This window comes from Sceloporus undulatus, chromosome 1 (genome assembly GCF_019175285.1).
Source record: "Sceloporus undulatus isolate JIND9_A2432 ecotype Alabama chromosome 1, SceUnd_v1.1, whole genome shotgun sequence".
Classification (NCBI taxonomy): domain Eukaryota; kingdom Metazoa; phylum Chordata; class Lepidosauria; order Squamata; family Phrynosomatidae; genus Sceloporus; species Sceloporus undulatus.
In genome coordinates, this window is record NC_056522.1 from 214,577,229 (window position 1) to 214,596,451 (window position 19,223).

A 19,223-nucleotide genomic window follows, 5' to 3' on the forward strand; every position below is an offset into this window, starting at 1 on the left:
TCTTTATGCTGCTTTAATTATCACACATTCGTCTTTGTAAACTTGAAGGGCAGAGAGAACTTCTCTGATTGCTATTTATAATGCTGTGTATAGCACTGAGCCTTACAGGATTAATCCCTGATAAGCCGCTTTGGTTGCCAACTATGGAATATATTACCGTAAAATTAAAAACTGTAGGAAAGTTCCAAATTTGCAGTTTGAATACAATATAAGGTGTGACATATTTATTGCCTGATCAGTTTGATTCTAAAAGAAACAATGATTGCCTAGCCTTAGCTAGATAAGTACAAAGGTCTCTCTGGTTCAGTACTGTGTTCCTAACAGTTGTCAGAATTAGAGGTTTAAGTTTCTAGTTTTGTTTCTCATTGAGTTCCAGGTTACGAAAGAGGGCTCAGTCACTTGGGAGCAGGAAGGGGGAAGTGTTGTTCCTTAATAATAGAGCACCAACTTTGCAGATGGAAGTTGCAATACCTGGTGTCCCTCAAAATAAAGAGTAGGAATTGTGTAACCCCCACCAATTGCCCCAAACTCCCGCCATCCCAAACAATCCCATCAGATCTAAAAAGCCCCACCCTGAAAAAGCAAACAAACAAATAAACAAATGTATACCCAGAAGGCGACTGGGAGGGACATGACTTTACTTCTGGTTGGCCAAAATGTTTGTTCTGATGGTGCACTGTGGGCTTCCAGAGCTCATAAGTGGCTAAAAATAAGATGGTGCAGTTTTCCAAGCTCTCTAGAGCATGCCTGTCCCAATGTAGACAGCAGTTAGCCACATGGATCAGTGGTCTGATTTCCCATGACCAGAGTTTCATAGGCACTTTGCAGGAGAAACAGCAGATAGTCCTGCACTAACACGTTTAACATAGCATACGCTTTTGTGGACTGTAGAGGTCTTCATCAGATATGTGGAGTACCCTTCAGAATTTCAGGTATACATGCAATACACATGGTTAAGGATGGGATCATAATGAAATTAGAGGCAAACTACATGCCCTATTGATAGTGACTTTCACAAAACTGTTCCTGGTAACTCAAAGATCTTGGCATTAAGTAAGCCAATTAATGCTGCAGTGTGATGAAATCTGTTATCCTGCTTCAAACCTCAGGCAACAGATAGTTACTTCTTAGGGCAAGGCACTAGCAAACCTCCTCTGAACAAATTTTGCCAAGAAAATCTCATGACTTAAAGACATGCAATAACAGCAGCAACAAATTAAGTCAGAAGTGTCTTGTTCTAATCTATGTTTCAGGTTTCTTTCCTCCTTTGAGGATGCCCTGCATCCAGTCCAGTTTGATGTTTCTTTTGGGGAGGAGAAGTTAAAGGTTTTGAGTTGGGACAGTACCACACACACACCTTAAGATATTAGCTCTACATGATTTGGATTCTGAAATTCTTCCACCATAAAAATGGGACCAGTTTGCTGTTATTATGTAGACAGAAGATAACAGTCAAGATGAAGGAGAGAATAAACTCCATTTCCCCAGGAGGTTTTGCTCTTATGTTTCTTCAGCATCATCACCAATTTCATTTCCAGTGCTACAAACTGCTTTTTAAGAATAGGGGAGATGTAAAGATAGCTTCTGATATGATGCTAGGTACATGGGGTGGGAGTTAGCCATTAAAAGACAAAAAGAAAATATGCAGATCAGTTTCCCTTGGACTGAAAGTGTATGACAGGTCTATCTTGATCAAACTTGGCAGACTGGGGTGGAAAATTTCCTCAGATCTTTATGCACCTCCCTTAGATCTCTACTGAAAAATGTATAAACCTAATACAGTGGGCCTTTGGTATCTGCTGTGATTTGGTTTCATGACTGCCTCTCCCCCCCACCCCCCGCCTGCCATGGACACCAAAACCCATGGATGCTGAAATGCCATTATATACAATGGGGTAGTAAAATGCTGTTCCTTATATAAAATAGCAAAATCAAGGTTTGCTTTTGGTATTATTATTTTTAAAAAATATGTTCAAGCCATAAATGGTTGAATCCATGGATGCAAGAATCTGTGGATATGGAGGCCCGACTGTAAATGACAGTGTAGGCCAATGCATGTATCTTCAAAATTAATATCCACAGTTTAAAATCAGTGAAACATACTCCCAGGTAAGTGTGCATAGGATTGCTTCCTAAAAGCATATGGTTGTGAGAATAACTTAAAATTACTCAGTAGACCCCAGTTTAGATCTTCTTTTTAAAAATGTGATTATTGTTTACATTAATAAATTAACTCTTAAAGGCAAGGGCTCTCTATCTGTGTAGGCCAGTGGATCTCAACCTCTGGTCTTCCAGATGTTTGGGACTTCATTTCCCAAAATTTCCCACCGTTAGCCATGTTAGCTGAGGTTTCTGAAAATCGAAGTCCAAAACACCTAGAGGACCAAAAGTTGAGAACTATTGGTCTAGCCCAGTGATTCTTCAAATTTTTACACTTGTGACCCTCTTTACCTCTACATATAGATGTTGCATCCCCGCTCATTGTAGTATATAAATAAAAATATTTTTGTTTCTTTAGTGTGTGTATTTTTATTCACATATTCATGAATATATTGGGCCCTCCTCCAGAGGCCATGATCCAGCAAGCTTCCCTGCCCTCCTCCTTCAGGAGGAGGCAGCTGCTCCAAGCATCCTCCTCGCCTTTCTGTTCCCCATCCAGGACAGAAAAAGTTTGGAGGAGGAAGAGGAGGGCCTCCAAATCTCACACTGTCCTTGATCAACTCTTGTGCCCCTCAGAGGTCCCACCCCACTGTTTGAGAACCACTAGTGTAGCCTATTGTAATTTTACATAAACAGATGTTCTTAGCCTCTTACCTGGTTTGAAAAATAATGAGTTCACTCCTAAGTGTGCTTTTTTCTCTCTCTCTCTTTATGTGTTCCTGCAGACAACTACCTTAATAGGCCTTCTGAAAACCGCTAGACTACTGCGTTTGGTGAGGGTTGCCCGGAAACTGGACAGATATTCTGAATACGGTGCTGCTGTTCTGATGTTACTCATGTGCATATTCGCACTCATTGCTCACTGGTTGGCTTGTATTTGGTATGCCATCGGGAATGTGGAAAGGAATTACTTGACTCCTAAAATTGGCTGGTTAGATTCCCTTGGACAACAGTTGGGGAAACACTATAATGTGAGTGATCTCAGCTCTGGACCTTCCATCAAGGACAAATACGTCACAGCGCTATATTTTACCTTCAGCAGCCTGACCAGTGTAGGATTTGGAAATGTGTCTCCAAACACCAACTCAGAGAAGATCTTTTCCATCTGTGTCATGTTGATTGGCTGTAAGTAGTGAGCCTTTTTTGCATTCATTCCCTGCTTCAACATTAGAACAGTTTGATATGCTAAACACTCAAGAATAGTTGAAGTAGAAAGAGAGTGAAGAAAAACTCATGATAGGCAAAAGGAAAAGTTCAGGCCTTAGACAAAATTTCTATACAGAAAACCACCTTTTTAAAACTAGTTTTGTGCTGTGCAGGAATTTTGCCAGGATTCATATGGGCTAACTTTTCAATCTCCTTTCAGTGTAAGCAATCCATGAAGTAATCATGGATTACTTTTTCTTTTTTCTTCTGTGATCAAAATTCCTAGAATCCAACATTTAAAATGGTACCCATTAGAATATCTAAACAAAAGAAAAAAATCAGTGAAGAGTAATTAAAGTAATAAAAAGATAAAGGATATAGAATTATAGGGGGCATATTTGATGAAAGAGGGAAACCATTTAGGACTGAAAAATTAACTGAACTATTTGGCAAGAAATATTGGCTTCAGTTAATGTCAATAAATAGAACTTTATAAGAAATAAAAGGAAGAGGTGACAGTGCATCACAATTTGTGAATATATTGAAAACAAATATGGGGAGAAAGGGGGTTAATAGGAAAGTTTTACAAATTTATTTTGGAGAAACAATTTGGTATAAAGGAAGTACTAGTGGGCATTTGGGAGAAAGATCTAAAGATGAACACTGAGGGTTTAACATTTTGGCTCTCTCAGATAACTAAAATTAAAAATATAAAGGTAAGAGAACAACAATTAAAGTTAATCAGCAAATGGTATAAAACCCCACATCAGGTAGGAATGATAAGTAAAAAAAACTTTATCCAAATTGTTGGCACAGATGTGGTCAAAAAGGAACATACATTCATGTGTGGTGGGAGTGCCCCTATGTACAATATTTTTGGTTATATGTTATACAGGAGATAAACAGGATGACTTTCAATTTGATAAGGAGAATTGTTCAACTCTGAGAAAATTCAGATTGAATAAAACAGAAGATTAAATATTAAAACATTTGTTAAGGGCCACACATGCTGTAATTGCATTGCGCTGGAAAAATAACCAATGTTGGAAGGGGGAAATTAGTCACATTATATTGCAGAATATCTTTTATTTGACTATTTCAGGGAAAGAAAAGAATGATATAATGGTCAAATAAACAAAATGATCTGGTAGGAGAAATGGGGATGTTGGATTGAGAAAGTTAAAGTTGAAAAGGGGTACAATGAAGTTAAAGAAATTTATTAATAAAATATTCCACATTATGGGTACTGAATCCTAATTTACTTGGTCATAGCCATCCAAAAAAAAAGGGGGGGGGGCAAAAAGTATGTCATCTAATAATGATAATGTTTTGTAAGGTTTTATTATATATGTTCTGTTATGGACCATAAAACATAGTAATTTTTTTAAAAAAAATACCAACTCTTAAAATCCCACAACCAACATGGTCCCTAGGCATACTGCCTAGGAAATTTGGGACCGTAGTCTCAAAAGTAACTTTCTCAAGTTCTGTCTTAATATTAGAAAGGCCTCTTGGTGCAGAATATGGGTCCCTAGCCAAATTGCCTCTCTAGGAATACAAGCAATGATTCAGATAAGTTTCCAAAAGGCATGATGTAATGGTTTGAATGTTGAACAAGGACTTGGAGAGATCTGGGTTCAAATCATTGCTGGACCATGGAAACCCACTAGGTGGCCTAGGGTAAGTCACACTCTTTCAGTTTCAAAGAAAAGCAATGGCAAGTTCTCTCTGAACAAAAATTGGGAAGAAACCCCCATGACAAGTTCACCTTAGGACCACCATAATTTAAAACAATTTAAAGGCACACAACAACAACAACAACTTTTCCATTTAGAAATTAAGTACTGCCTATGCTGAAAGATACTATGGCGGGATACAGACTGCCCAAAAAGGGTGGTCTCCTGCCGCCCTGGTTTGCTCTGCGGGAAAGCCGCAGCCTCCAGACTGCAGGGCTTCCCCGTGGAGCAAAAAGAACCTTTAAAAAGCAGGTTCTTAATGTGGTGCATTTGTGATGCCGCAATGCACCAATGGCGCACTTGTGGTGTCACAAACATGCTGGGACGTGTGGATGCTAAGTGTCCATCACATCAAAATGGCGGCACCCGTGTGTACAGGGCACCGCCATTTTGACACCCCCATCACGTGCTAGGGGTGAGGCCAATATGGGCGGTGCACCCTCGGCCAATCCTTAGCACGTGACGGGGACGCCCTATCAGGAGGAATGTATAGCACCTTTATTTCTTTTCTACTTCCATGAGGACAGGTTAAAATGAGAGCTTGGATCTAGTAAGAGCAACTGAATCTATTCCTTAATGGTGGAAAATATGTGGTCCTTGAGATGTCAGTGGAGTGTAATTCCCATTATAATCCTATCCAGCATAGTCATTGTGAGGGATGATGGATAATATCTGAAGGATCACATGTTCCCTGTCTCTAGCCTAGGAAGCATGCAACTCCTTCAAGTCTTCCCCATAAAATATATTTGGAATATTCTGTGTGATACTCTCATGATCATATGCCCTACTTTACAGGGAAGAGTCCTCACTTTCAGAGATAGTGAAGTTGTGCCTTTCCAGATGTTGCTGAATCTCATCTTGTGTTGGCATCTCACATTTTGTATCTGACTATTAGATATGGGCTTGCTAGGACTGGTGGGATTTGCCGTTCAACAGCATCTTGAAAGACTTGAGTTCTCTGCTCTGTTTGAAGGGCTGTTCAGTCCAACTCAGCAGAGCCCTTTTGAGGTGTTCATTTGTGTAGATTAAATATGCATTGGGCTCAAATATTCGAATGAATAATCCAGAGCTACGTATTTGCAAAACTGCTATAATCACTTTTTAGATGTGCTTATAAATAAATGAGTATCTACAGTGGACTTAGGTCTCTAACAATGTCATTTCAATATCCCTGAAGACTTATTGGTACTGTGAGGAACCATAAAAAAAAAGATTGCTTAAATACCATGTCTTGGCCATCCAGAGAAGCTTATTTAAGAGCAGAGCTGTTGAGCCTTAACACCAAAAAGGCCATTTTCCATGTACTGTAATGCTTTGCCATACTTGTAAAAAGATTGAGTGGTCAGGAACTGTAAGGGAAGCCTTTTCAGATTGTCTTAAATGAGCTGGCGATTTATATGGAAGAAAGTAGTCATCAAGATTCTTGGATACACCAGAGTATCATTTTATCATTGAAAATGTTTTGGAAGATCTCAGCTCTTTTGAAGAGATGGAACTGAGATTTCAAACATTACTTTGGAAGTCCCACCTCTACTACCACTCTCAAAAATAACATGCTTTTTCAGTAAGAAAATGTTTCTATTTATGTATTATGTTTATTTTAAGAATTCTTGAAGGATGGTTTAAAAGACTAAAGCCTACAGTCCATGTTTCAAAGACCTTTAAAGAAGGCACACTATTACAGTGCTACATACAATTTACAGTGCTTCCTTTCTGTATTCCCTCTAGTTTAGTCTTCATGCTTTGCTATGGGGAGTATGTTAGATAGATGCCAGGGGGGAAAGTAGGTCAGGCTTAGTTCTCCTGGCACTAAATGGAGGGAAAGCAGCATGTGGCCTACAATGGATTTCACTGTATTTCTATGAGATCCAGCCTTCACATATAATTCAAATACATGGACATATATATGCACCTTTCTTATTGAGAGCTAATGTCTTTCTGGTTGTAATTCTCCCTTATTCAAAGAGCCTTGTTGTGACTTTCATGATGACTTAATCCATCAAAGACTATTAAGGCCAAATCTAAACAAAGAAAAAGTAGAGTCCTCATGTGACATGGCAGTTAATAGGATGGGAATGTCTTGTCAATGTAAATTTTCACAAAAATGAAAAACAGCCACAGATTTATTTTCAGTGGTCCTTTGCCTCATAGTGCTTTCTTCTCTTGAAGGCTTTCAGTTTAGAAATCAGAAGCATAACAGCAAGTGCCAACACATGTAAGGAAATATGCAAAATGAAAAACATATCAATATATTTGCATTTTCCAGACCTAATCTACTGTATGCAACAGTGACTGAAAAAAATAATAATCAGCATCACTAGATTAATTCTGTTCAGCGATCATACTTATAATATGGAATAAAACAAAATTCTTTATTCTAATAGATTCTGCACCTAAACTCTTTTGAGGAAGCTCCTTCAGTGGAAAAGTACTGATCCTCCATGTGACCCAGGCTGCATCCACACTGCAGAAATAATACTGTTTGACACCGCTTCAGCTGCCATGGCTCATTGCTATGAAATTCTAGGAATTGTAGCTTGTTGTAGCACCAGAACTCTCTGATGGAAAAGTCTAGATATCTACCAGAACTACAAATTCAAGAATTTCATATATTGAACCATGAATTAAGTTAAATCAATATCAAGCTGCATTATTTTTACAATGCAGATGCAGCTTCAGTGGTGGTTCGGGTAGTACCTCCACAACAGGTAGAAAGAGCAGTTATTTGAAAGTAGGAATCATTACCTCAGAAAGGTGTACTTTATAACCAATATGTAGCAGAGACCAGCAAGAGTGGTCTTCCTTCTTCCTACTGGTCTTAAGCAGCATGGGGGCTACTGTCACATTAACTCCTGGCTAGAAACTGAAACTTCAGTGGGAGCCTCTTGTTCATGCAGGAGTGATTTAAGGCAAATATGCACCCCTGCTTAAACGCCTTCTTCTACACAAGAGATAAGAAACCCTGTGTTTCTTTGCAAAGCTGGCCGAAGACATTCTGTTGCTTGACATAAAACAGTAAATCACACCTTTCCCTTTCCCATCATATCACAATACCAGAGGGTGGTCAGTTTTACCTGAAGCAATACATCCACAATCTTCCTTCTTGGCAGTAAAAGTAGAAAACAAATTATTTCCCCCCTTTGTCTCCCCTCTCCTGAGTTAACTGAGTGCAAACTGCTTCTGCACTTCAAACTCAGTTTGCAGCAACTGAAGAAAACTGAGGGGAAAGGGGGGAAAGGGTGAAGAGGAGAGAGAAAGCAGGACATTTTAAACCTAGCTGGAAAGTGGTGATTCACTTTACATGGAAGCTAATTCTGGGTTTCCCCCTCTGCTGGGCAATGTGTCTAACAGGCTCTTATTTTGTTATAGTAGATTCTATGTTGATCCATCTAGAACTATATTTTGAGGTTTTCTATAGAGAATTCTGTGGTAATTTCCTCTGTGGTTAATGTACTTTAAAGAGAACATTGTCATTTGATGAACCAAGTGTCATATTTGGATAACAGTGTATTCTAAAAAAATTAATAGGATTCATTTTGGGAATCAGTAATCAAGGCAGAGCATTAAAATTCTCATTGAAACTCTTGTGTTTTCAGTACAACATTAAAGGAACCTTCATCACAGTAGCTTCCCCATCCCCACCCATTGAAAGTAAAAGAACTCTCTGTTCCCTTTGTGTCTGAATGCAGAGGAAAGCACGCACACGCACACACACACACACATACTAAAAATAAAATAGCAACCATAAATTAATGGTAAAGCATCTGTTTCTCATTTGGATTTTTTAAAAATTCACTAAATTTGCATACTTAATTCTGACTACAAATTACCAGTGCAATCCTATGGTACCTAGGAAAGTAGCCCAAGAGCCATGGGAAAGTGTAGGTCTTCTCTGCTAAGGTGGAATGGGAAGTCTTCTCCAGATGCATTACAGCCGTCTGCTATTGTGGGGTTATCCTGTCAACAGTAGAACCAAAACTGAGATGTTTTGGGAAGAGATTAGAGACAGCTAAAGATCTATCAAAACTCTAGCACATGATTGGTAATGCATTTATGCTAGTTGGTTCAATTATCTGTTAGTTTAATTGGCATACTGTACTAACTTTATGAGGATTAATTTTGTTGGATTTTATACCATACAGGAATATCTCAGTTAATGATGTTGATGTGTTCCTGGGCATTACTTTTTTAAGAGAAACTTTGATACTAGAAGTAGGAACAACGTGGAAAAATTAGGGTTGGGTTCCTACACCACACAGAAAAAAAGAAGAGCAGTTCAACATGTTTCAGTAAGTGTTCCATTCAAAACTAAAAATATTAGGAGATTATTGCATTTACTTTTTTGCCTGATCCAGGCATGAAACAGGATCAGGCCGGAATGGGGGAAAACATGTTGCTGCACACTAAATTGCTGCTGTGCTGCCAGCTGACCACTACCCGTCCCCGAACTTCTCAATTTTGAAAGTTGGAAAGCTTCCATACTACCAAAATTAGCGAGATAAGCCTGGCTTGGGGACGGGTGCTGGTTGGCCAGCAGTGCAGCAGCAATTTTGTGTGTTATAACACCCATTTTCCCCATTGCAGCTGTGGTGATCCCTGGCAGCCCAATCCCTTCTCATGCACAGATTAGGCAAAAAATGTGTGTGCGATAATCTCCTTAGATACATGTGAAAGGTCAGGTAAATCTTGGATAACTGAGCAAAAATCTTTTGAACCTTTTGGAGACCACCTGAAAGCTTCTTCCAAAATGCATCCAGAGATTTTTTTTTTTTTTCCCCTTTCGCCAGCCTCAAGTTTCTTTGGTTTTCATTTTGGTGAACAAGATTATTGATTTTTTTTTAAAACATGTTGGGTGTAACTAGTAACGCAGACATATCTCCTCTCCTCTTTCATCTCTATTTTGATGTTCATGTATGATCAGTAATGGATCCTGGAGGCAGCTGCTATATATCTTGTCTGTTGTAGGGAAGCACACACCACTAAAGTAGGATTCCTAGGGTGGAATCCCATTCTTTTCTAGTTCAAGTGTTATTGCATTGTTTGCCACAGACATGCTGCTTCAACCTGACATCTTCCTTCATCCTTCTCCCAATGCCAAAGCAACTACAAACTTCAAGCCAGACAGAGGATGAAAAGGAAAAAAGGGCTGTCTCAGGACACTTCACTCCCGCAGCCACTTTCTTTGGATGGTTACTCACTGGGGTGCAAAGGGGGAAGAAGATTTTACTGTGGGGCCAACCAATGAGAGTGCAATGTGGGTAGTAAGACTGACAGAAAAACAAGAAAGGCTATTGCTTGATAGATTTATGAATGCTGGGAATGGAGGAGCACATGTCAAGAACACCCTTTTGTACCGATTTGAATTCAGCCAAGGAAATGTATGGCTATCAATACAATTTGAATCCAGATTTTTATGATTCAGTGTGGCACAGACAGGGTAAATTTTAAGCAAAATACAGTGGGTCCTTGGTATCTTCTGGTTCCAGCCCCCCTTTCCCCATGGATACCAAAATCTGTGGATGTTCAAGTCCCATTAAATACAATGGCATAGTGAAATGGTGTCCCTTATATAATATGGCAAAAACAAGGTTTGCTTTTTATATTCCTTTTGAATGTTTTCAAGCAGTTGATGTTTGAATCCATGGATTAAAAAAATCCATGGATACAGGGCACCAACTGTAGTGTGCATCTGGATTACAGTGCACCCAAGCCAAGTGCGGGCTTGCCATCTACTGATTTGAGCCTCCATAGATGGCAAGCCCTGGCTTTTGTAATGGGTGCACATTCCAGAGCAAGCAGGAGTGCACACCCATTTAAATAACAGGACTTGAGGTCCCGCATTTTTTGCCATGCATTGAGGGGATCACAAATGGATCTCCCCATGGATACCAAGGGCCCACTGTATTTTGTTAGTGTGGATTCAGCCTAACTGAAAGAAAGAAAAAAGTTGGTAGCATAAGGTTTTGTAGATTTCAGTCTACTTCATGAGATGAATGGAGTGAAGTGTCCAGGAACAGATCTTTGTGAATAGCAATAGAAATGAAAAACTAGTGGGTGATGGGGTGACAAGTTCAGTTCTGGTTGTTGGGGGACAAAGGAAGGAGAAAGGATGTTGTCTGCAGCCAAGGTAAGTAGATAACCATATGAATAGTGGAGAGAGTTTTGAATGTAGTGTGATGCTGACTAGGAACCAGAAAGGAGATGTGATGAGCTGGCCAAGAGAGCCCTCATGAGGCTTGAGAAGTTAACTAAGACTATCATATGTGTAGTGTGCCAGGAAACCAGTGTCACTCTTCAATCCATTGTTGATGGACTGGAGTTTGTAGATATATTCCAATTCTGCTGTTTCTCTTTCCAATCTTTCCTGGCCACATTTAGAGTGCCCAGTTTAAAATCAATCATACTTATCTGGCTTCTGCATTACACTTTCTTTTCAAAGCAAGTAAACAATGTAGATGTTGGTGGAGATGGGAGAAGGTAGAAGAAAGGAGATGGATAAAGACAGTTTCTAGATATGTTGAGCCATCCCAGGGCAACATTAGTATTATGGGCATTGTAGTCCATATGGGGAAAAGTCCAGGCAACTTTTTAAAAAAACATGAAGAACAGTTCTGAAAATACCCAATAACAAAATGCATCTCTAAGATCAATAGTGACAATCTCCGTGCTATCCTCAGTAAATAATATGGTCTGTTCTACAAACTAAGGTTTTAAAATAAAAAATAAAATTACACATTAATCAATGACAACTCAACCAATTAAATGAATTTGATCATTAGTATTGGTAACAATGAATTAACCTCCCAAACATTTAACATGATTGAACTGATGTTCAAACCTAACGTTTCAATTACTCTGGGCATGGGGTTATGCTGTATAGTCCTCTTCCCCCATGTGTGTTTAGTTTAGCCCAGAATTTGTCTGTGGAACACTTTTGAAAGAGTGAATGCAGTGAAAGTACTGAATCAATATTTCTCTTACATGGACAAAGAATGATGTATTACGAGCATGTTTACAATCACTTTGAATGCAAGTTCACAGCACTGAATACTGCATTGTGTTTGGAAGAGTATTTTAAAACATCATTAAATCATAGTACTTTGATTTGCCTACTCAAGAGCAAGCCACCCCAAAACACTTAAGATTACCACAGGGATAGCTCACAATTGTGTGTTATTGCTCAGAAAAATCTGTTTCCACTCAGCAAGCATGTGGATTGCAGCTAAATTTGGGGGAAAACACAGGAGTCCAAGTGGAAGAGAAGAGAATGCCACCATCATAGGACCATAGAATCATGGAAGAGACCACAATAACCATCTTTCCAACTCTCTTCCATGCAGGAACCTACAGCTAAAGCATCCTTGAGAGGTGGCTATCTAAGCACTATTTCAAACCCTTAGAGCCCACCTAAACCAAAAGTCACAAGGCTTCATCCCTATGAGACCTGGTGCCTATAAACCAATAATGGAGCTATAGATGTACAGGCTCCTTCTCTCCAGACATTCACACTAAATCAATCAATCAAAAGTTTATTACGATCCACAGATCCAATAAGAAACCAAGCATGAAATAAAAAGGGACAGACATCAAATAGGGATTAAACTATGCAGTAAAACAGTTATTATTAACTTTTATCTAAAAGGTATCACTTCTTGGTGGGAAGGTAACAGTGTTTGGTTTCCTTTTTTGAAATATCTTACACTTCATCTTATTTGTAGCTTTAATAAAAGTTATTTTTGAAAAATAATGATTAAATGCTAAGCAGGCACATTGTCACAATGAACGGTTTTGCACTGGTATCAGAAGTTAGTCAATCTACATTGTTGATTGTTTTGCACTGTGCTCAGGCAACATGCCAAACAGCAAAAGCAACACATCATTGCCTGATATATTACACCATCGATGCATAAAAGTGTTTTTTTGTCACAAATCTACATGTAAATGAGGTTGTGTACTAAAGTATCAGTGGCAGTGTACCTACTTGATATCTTTAGGGCAATTCCACACTGTATGCACAAACCTTTTGTGCTTGGCACATGGTAGTAAAATGTTCAAAGAAAATTGCAGTTGACACACTGCATTGCAGGACAGAATTGTCCCAGTTGCTTTTGGCAAAATGTTGCCAGCACCTAAAAACAACTCTGGATGCTGTCAAAACTACATATATTTTGAATGTTGTCTTGAAGTGTACCTTTAACATTCTGGTTTTTATAATGCTGTTTCTCTGCTTGACGGATTATGCACTGCTAGAAACATTGTAATCTAAAGCCATAGAACTGTCAGGGGCATGAAACTGGTACCTCTAAAATGGAGGTTAGACAGATAACTAGGGCTGCCTACTCAGTTGTGGCACACACAGAGATTGTTTGAGTTAATACTGTTGCACACATCAGGACTATCTTTTGTCTAGCCTGTGAGGGAGATAGTTCATATGACTGACAATTCTTGGACATTTTATATTTTAAAAAAATAAATGATTAAAATCCTAATTACATCTTCTTTCATCCAAAGGTAAAGTTAGTTACTGGACAGTATTCTGTTCATGATTGATATGTGCCTAAAGGTAAAGGTAGTCCCTTGACATGAATGTCTAATAGTAACTTAGATGTAGGAAGCGGTGCCCAAAAACTGCTCTGATGGCCATGTCGCCAGCATGACTGCACCAAACACTGTTACCTTCCCACCAAGAAGTGATACCTATTTATCTACTTGCATTTGCATGCTTTCGAACTGCTAGGTTAGCAGGAACTGGGACTAGTGACAGGAGCTCACCTCATCATGCAACACTTAGGTCTTGAAGTGCCAACCTTCCAATCTTATGATAGTCAGAATTGGTGTCTTAACCACTAAGACACCACTGCAACCCTAAATCTTATATATTATCATTATTTTATTTACTTATATCCTGCCTTTCTCCCAATATTGGGACTCAAGATAGTTTTAAAACAATACGAAAACATTAAAAATTATATACGGTATATAAAGTTAAAAAAACAAATCAGTTAAAAAGTTTAAACAAGTATGCATTAAAATATGAAAATGTGCTCAAAACTATATACAGACCTGACATCTGACTTGCACAGCATTTCAAGCCCAACCTTCATCAGTTTAAAAAGCCTGATTGCACACACACAAAAAAAAAAAAATCTGTTGCTGAAAGGAAAGCAGAGATGGAGCTATTTTGGCCTCCCTAGAGAGGGAGTTCAAGAGCCTGGGAGCACCATTGAGAAGCTTCTCTTGCTTTTTCCCATAAAACAAGCCTGAAATAAGTCTGAGTTACATACACATATGTCTCTTTTTTGGATTGGGCACAGGGGGGAGCTGGGGAGGGGAGGCAATTTGTCCCCGTTCTATGGGGGAAAGAAATGAGGATTCACTCCCAAATGGCCCTCCTTTTCCCTTCTTTCAGAGCTAAAACCAGCTAGGTTGTCTTCCTCTGAATTTCCTCTTCCCCTCCACATTGGTAAGTAACATAGTGTGCCTGGTTGAGACTTAACAACTACTGTGCCAGATGGAGGACACAGAACTATGGGGCCATAATGCTCTGCCTGTTTGATGCAGGATCATAGCCCTCAATTTTTTTTTTTCATTTTGCACTTGAGGAGAAAAATATAATAAAATTTCATTTGGGATGCTTTGTATATGAGCCAAGTACAATGATGTTATCTAACCCTTTGTTTGTCTTTGTCTTTTTCTTCTTCAGCATTGATGTATGCAAGCATTTTTGGAAATGTGTCTGCAATAATCCAAAGACTGTATTCAGGGACTGCCCGATATCACATGCAAATGCTGCGTGTAAAAGAGTTCATACGTTTTCATCAAATTCCCAACCCTTTGAGGCAGCGGCTTGAAGAATATTTCCAGCATGCATGGACATACACAAATGGCATTGACATGAACATGGTATGTAAGTCTGCTTTTACCAACTATCTATCAATAGATAGATAGATACAGATATATTTACAAGAGCACAGAAAGAAAGTCTCATGATTTTGGAAAACCTTAATGATCTAAGTTAACATTCTCAGTCAAGTTTTGGGTTCACATTCATGTCATTATACATTTTTGTGCAATGTTGTATCATCTTGACAGCCATTAATTAATCAATGCAACATGGTATAGATTCATAAAGCAACCATTTCCACCCTTTTTGGGCAAGTGTAATGGTTCTGCAGAATCTGGATTTGTAGGTAGGAGCTAAACTTTATCATTTATAATACACTATTTCCCCCTAGAAATCCTGCTTCAGGCTCCTTTTGGCACAGGTCACACATGAGCAATTAATTTCCTGAGAAATGAAGCTGCACTACATAAAACATTAACTGTAATTTCATTCTGAAAGGAAGATGGGTAGCATAGAGTTACACATTTTAAGATCCCAAATGTATTCAAGTGGATAAGTGAGAGGGCTATGCTGGTGTCTAGTTCTCTAACAGAGATGTTTAAGGACTAAAGTGACATGTTGCTGTCCCGGTTTGTTTGCTTTTTAACTACAAAATAGAATTAAAGGCAGCACTTGAAAGCAGAAGCCTCATTAAGGAGCAGCTGCTTAACTTTTGTCCCTTTCTGCAGTTTGTCCACTCAGAATCATGAGCATTGCTTTCCTACACATAGGCAAGAGAAAACACTATGGCTGACATCCTGCTCAATATTTACACTATTGTAAATCTCATAACTTTTAGGATTCAGGTTATGGTAATTAATAACCAAACATGACTGCCCAAACCAACCTCTTAAACCAAGCCATGGAGACTGCAATACTCTCCTTGTGGGGCACATTGAGACAAGCAGTTGTGGCAGGACGGTCTCTCCAGTTGCCCCTCTCAACATGCTCTGCAACTGGGAGAGCACAGCAATCATCATTTCCTTGTGCCCTAATCTGCAGCACCACAAAAAGCTTCAGTAGGGGCATTGCCTGGCCTAGGAAGTAGGTTTCTGGGAGTGACATCTGTAGAAGTAGCTACAATAAAAGATCTCCATCTTAGCTATGAAGCTAAGTCTGATGATGCATGATCTCAGCCTATATTTTCCCTTGCACTTATTGTGGGTGTCTGTGTGAACACACACATACACATATGCAATAGTGAAATTGCCTTCATTACTCTTCAGCATACAATGCTGCTTTTTGGGAAAGAAAGAAAGAAAGAAAGAAAGAAAGAAAGAAGCATATCAGCAGAGGGAAGCACCGAAGAGTACAACTTGTAGTTTTACCCCAAGCAACTAGATTTTAAGACCTTTCGAGGAAGAAGTCTGATTTCTGTACCATCACCATTAAAGCGCTCTGATTTACGTTTGTGTGGGTACACTAAAATCAAGAGGATAAAACAAGATATTAATCCTGGTAGTTTAATATTAGGATTCTAATACAGTGGTACCTCGGGATACGAAATGCGCGGGTTACGAAATTTCCGGGATACGAAAAAGTTGGATTGGCAAAAACTGTTTCGGGTTACGAAATATTTTTCGGGTTACGAAATTCATTTCGGCGCGAAATTCAAATGCTATAGGCTTCCAGCGCTAACGGAAAGCTATTTCGGGTTACGAAATTTTCGCGTTACGAAGAGAATGGCGGAACGAATTAATTTCGTAACCCGAGGCACCACTGTATTTTAATAATATGGAGCTAAATCCAGTGTTAGGCCAACCTAGAACAGACTCACTGAAATAAAAAGACCATAGTGTCCTGTTATGACAAGAGTGTAAACAAGTGAATTCTAAAGAACAGTGGAACAGCTAGCTGTGCATATTCCCAGTGGAGATGTGACATGGAGCAATTCTTCAATTTGAGTCCTTCATCATACACAGAAACCATTCTTTAGAAGCTACAGTGAGTTCCTGGAGCAGATTGTGATATGAAAAAGGTGCCCTCAAGTCCTTGGACGCAACAAAAGCAGCCTTTTAGATTCTAGACAATATGTTCTTACTGATCTAAAGCAGGGCTTCAGAATTTGAATTGCATTATACTGAAGCATCAGTAGGGTACAACCTTGGTAGGAAAATGGAGGTCATTTCTAAACAAAATAAACAATAGTAATTCATTGCCAAGCAACCTTTTCCTCACTAAACACATTTCTTGATCCAAATCCAACACAAATTCACATTTCTTGCTATTGATTTGTTGTTGTTGTTTAACTTTGAAGCCTAAGCTTGAAGAGCTATGGGATTCCACCATTCAAATCCAAAAGCAAACTAATCCAGACGATTTGCCAAGTGAGGCTAGTATAATTAGCAGAAAAAATCTATGCTAAACTTAAGAATATAAGAGATTGCTTCTTACTGAGTCAGACTGCTGGTCCATTTTGCTTAGTTATGTCCCCTGATCAGCAAGAGTTCTTCAGGATTTTTTACAGATTTTTTTAAACTCATCCCTGCCTGGATTTTCCAGAGATTGAGTCTGGCATTTTCTGCATGCAAAACATGTGTTTCCCAATAAAGCGATGGCCTTACTTTCTTGTCTTTGAAGAGGCAGTGTCCTTTTCTTCTGCACCATTTTAACAGTGTCCAGTTGGATATATTAACAAATCAAAGGTTTTTACATGGCTAGTTTCATGTGTATGCCAAGAACTTGCAAATTCAACAACTCACACGCTTTGCTGAACACTAATGTGGGGGTGGGAAACATTTCTCAAGATAGTTGCTGTGAGGATATTACAAACATTCCTTTGTGTCAGCCTTTTCCTGGCTGTCTGGTAATAAGCTGTTACCCGAAGAATGTGTCTTTATAGGCAAAGACAACGAGCAACACATAAAAGAGCTAGAATAACTGAGGCTGTGTACAGATGATAAATTCATTGGCACAAATAGAACTACTACCCTTGTTTTGGTTATTGTGGCACTAAACCCTGATCCAGCACCAGTCACTCAATAACTATACAAATGCAATGGGGAAGGGGGGACTTTACTATTTGCTAAGTCCCCCCACCCCTAATTCATACCTGCAGTTGCTCCTCCAACTATTGTAGAATTTAAAATACATAAAATTTATTAGGCCAGAACAAACAAAATGCCAATTATTTTCTCATCAAGAAAAAACATTAAACTTACTTCCTTCCTTCCTTCCTTCCTCAAGTTCTGTCTGAGCATATGTATAGATATCAACCAGTCCAATGGGCAAAGTATAGCTTGTGGGCCACACCCAAGCCCAAATGCCCCAAACACCTTTGAACATCCCCTCCAACCCAAAAACTGGACAAAAGAAAGATGCCTGAAAAGGTAAACTGTCAAACTGTCACTCCTAGAGGTTTCCAGGAACAGAATATTTTTCTAAACCACAGTGTCCCCCCACCAAAAAAAGAAGCATCTGCCAGATGCCCTGACAAAACCTGAAATCATAACCACAAGTGATTTCTGGTTGCAATTTTCAGCCAAAACTTTGTTTGTTTCCTTTATATCCCACCTTTCTCCCAGTACAGGACTCAAGGGAATGAGGTGCCCCTTAGAGGAGTGGGGCTGGCTGGAAAATTGCCATCATCTCAGTAATAAATACTCTTCTGGCCCTACCACTGTAGCAGAATGAGTCAGCTGGATGGAAAATGCTGGGCATCCAGGTTCTGTGCCTACTAAACTAATGTGCTGTTTTCAGGTCCAGAGGATGGTGCTATCTTGATGTCAGTCTTGAGTAGGTTGTGCTGCCAGTCTGGCCAGATATTCTCCATCAAATGGCAGAGAAGGGGAGGCGAAGCTACCTTATCATTTGCCTCAGGGAGCAATGTATTTTAGGCTGACCAAAACGTGCCATAACCAATTGAAAGCAATTCCAAAAATGAACCAGAACCAAATGAACCAGAAAAAGGAAGTCATGGGCACTGTCCATTAGATACCTTCAGTAGCACAATAATGTCAAAATGAAGAACTGCATCAAAATCAATGCATGTCTATTGCAGAAGTGCTCACTGTGTTTTTCAGAGCTTGCTCTGGTCTTTCTAAAGCTTTTAAAAATGGTTTGAACCATTTTGGAACTCACAAAAAGAACATGTTGTACACTGTGGACAATAACTGCTCTGCTAAGCTCAATGATTGAAAAGGCATCATCTGTACACAGTCTGCCTGTCTGCCCACAGTTACCACCCAAAGAAATAAAACCTCTTTTAACTTTGATGTTCCAACAGAACCTTCATAAGGATGTGGTCAAGAAGTAGAGAGGCTGATAACCACTGGAAAATGTTGAATTTCTTTTCTCAA

The 19,223-nt window shown here is 39.2% G+C and overlaps 1 protein-coding gene across 10 annotated transcripts in view; it reads left to right on the forward strand.

The window, feature by feature from the left end:
• Window positions 1–19,223, forward strand: part of KCNH7 (potassium voltage-gated channel subfamily H member 7) — a 395,432-nt gene that overhangs the window by 327,535 nt on the left and 48,674 nt on the right. For 6 of the 10 annotated variants that reach the window (XM_042444685.1, XM_042444678.1, XM_042444694.1 and 3 more), the window contains 2 exons: window positions 2,886–3,285; window positions 14,746–14,946. In XM_042444685.1, the coding sequence (XP_042300619.1) occupies window positions 2,886–3,285; window positions 14,746–14,946 (601 nt within the window). The remainder of the gene's footprint in view (window positions 1–2,885; window positions 3,286–14,745; window positions 14,947–19,223) is intronic. The other 4 variants (XM_042444665.1, XM_042444673.1, XM_042444704.1 and 1 more) reach the window with 1 other exon arrangement.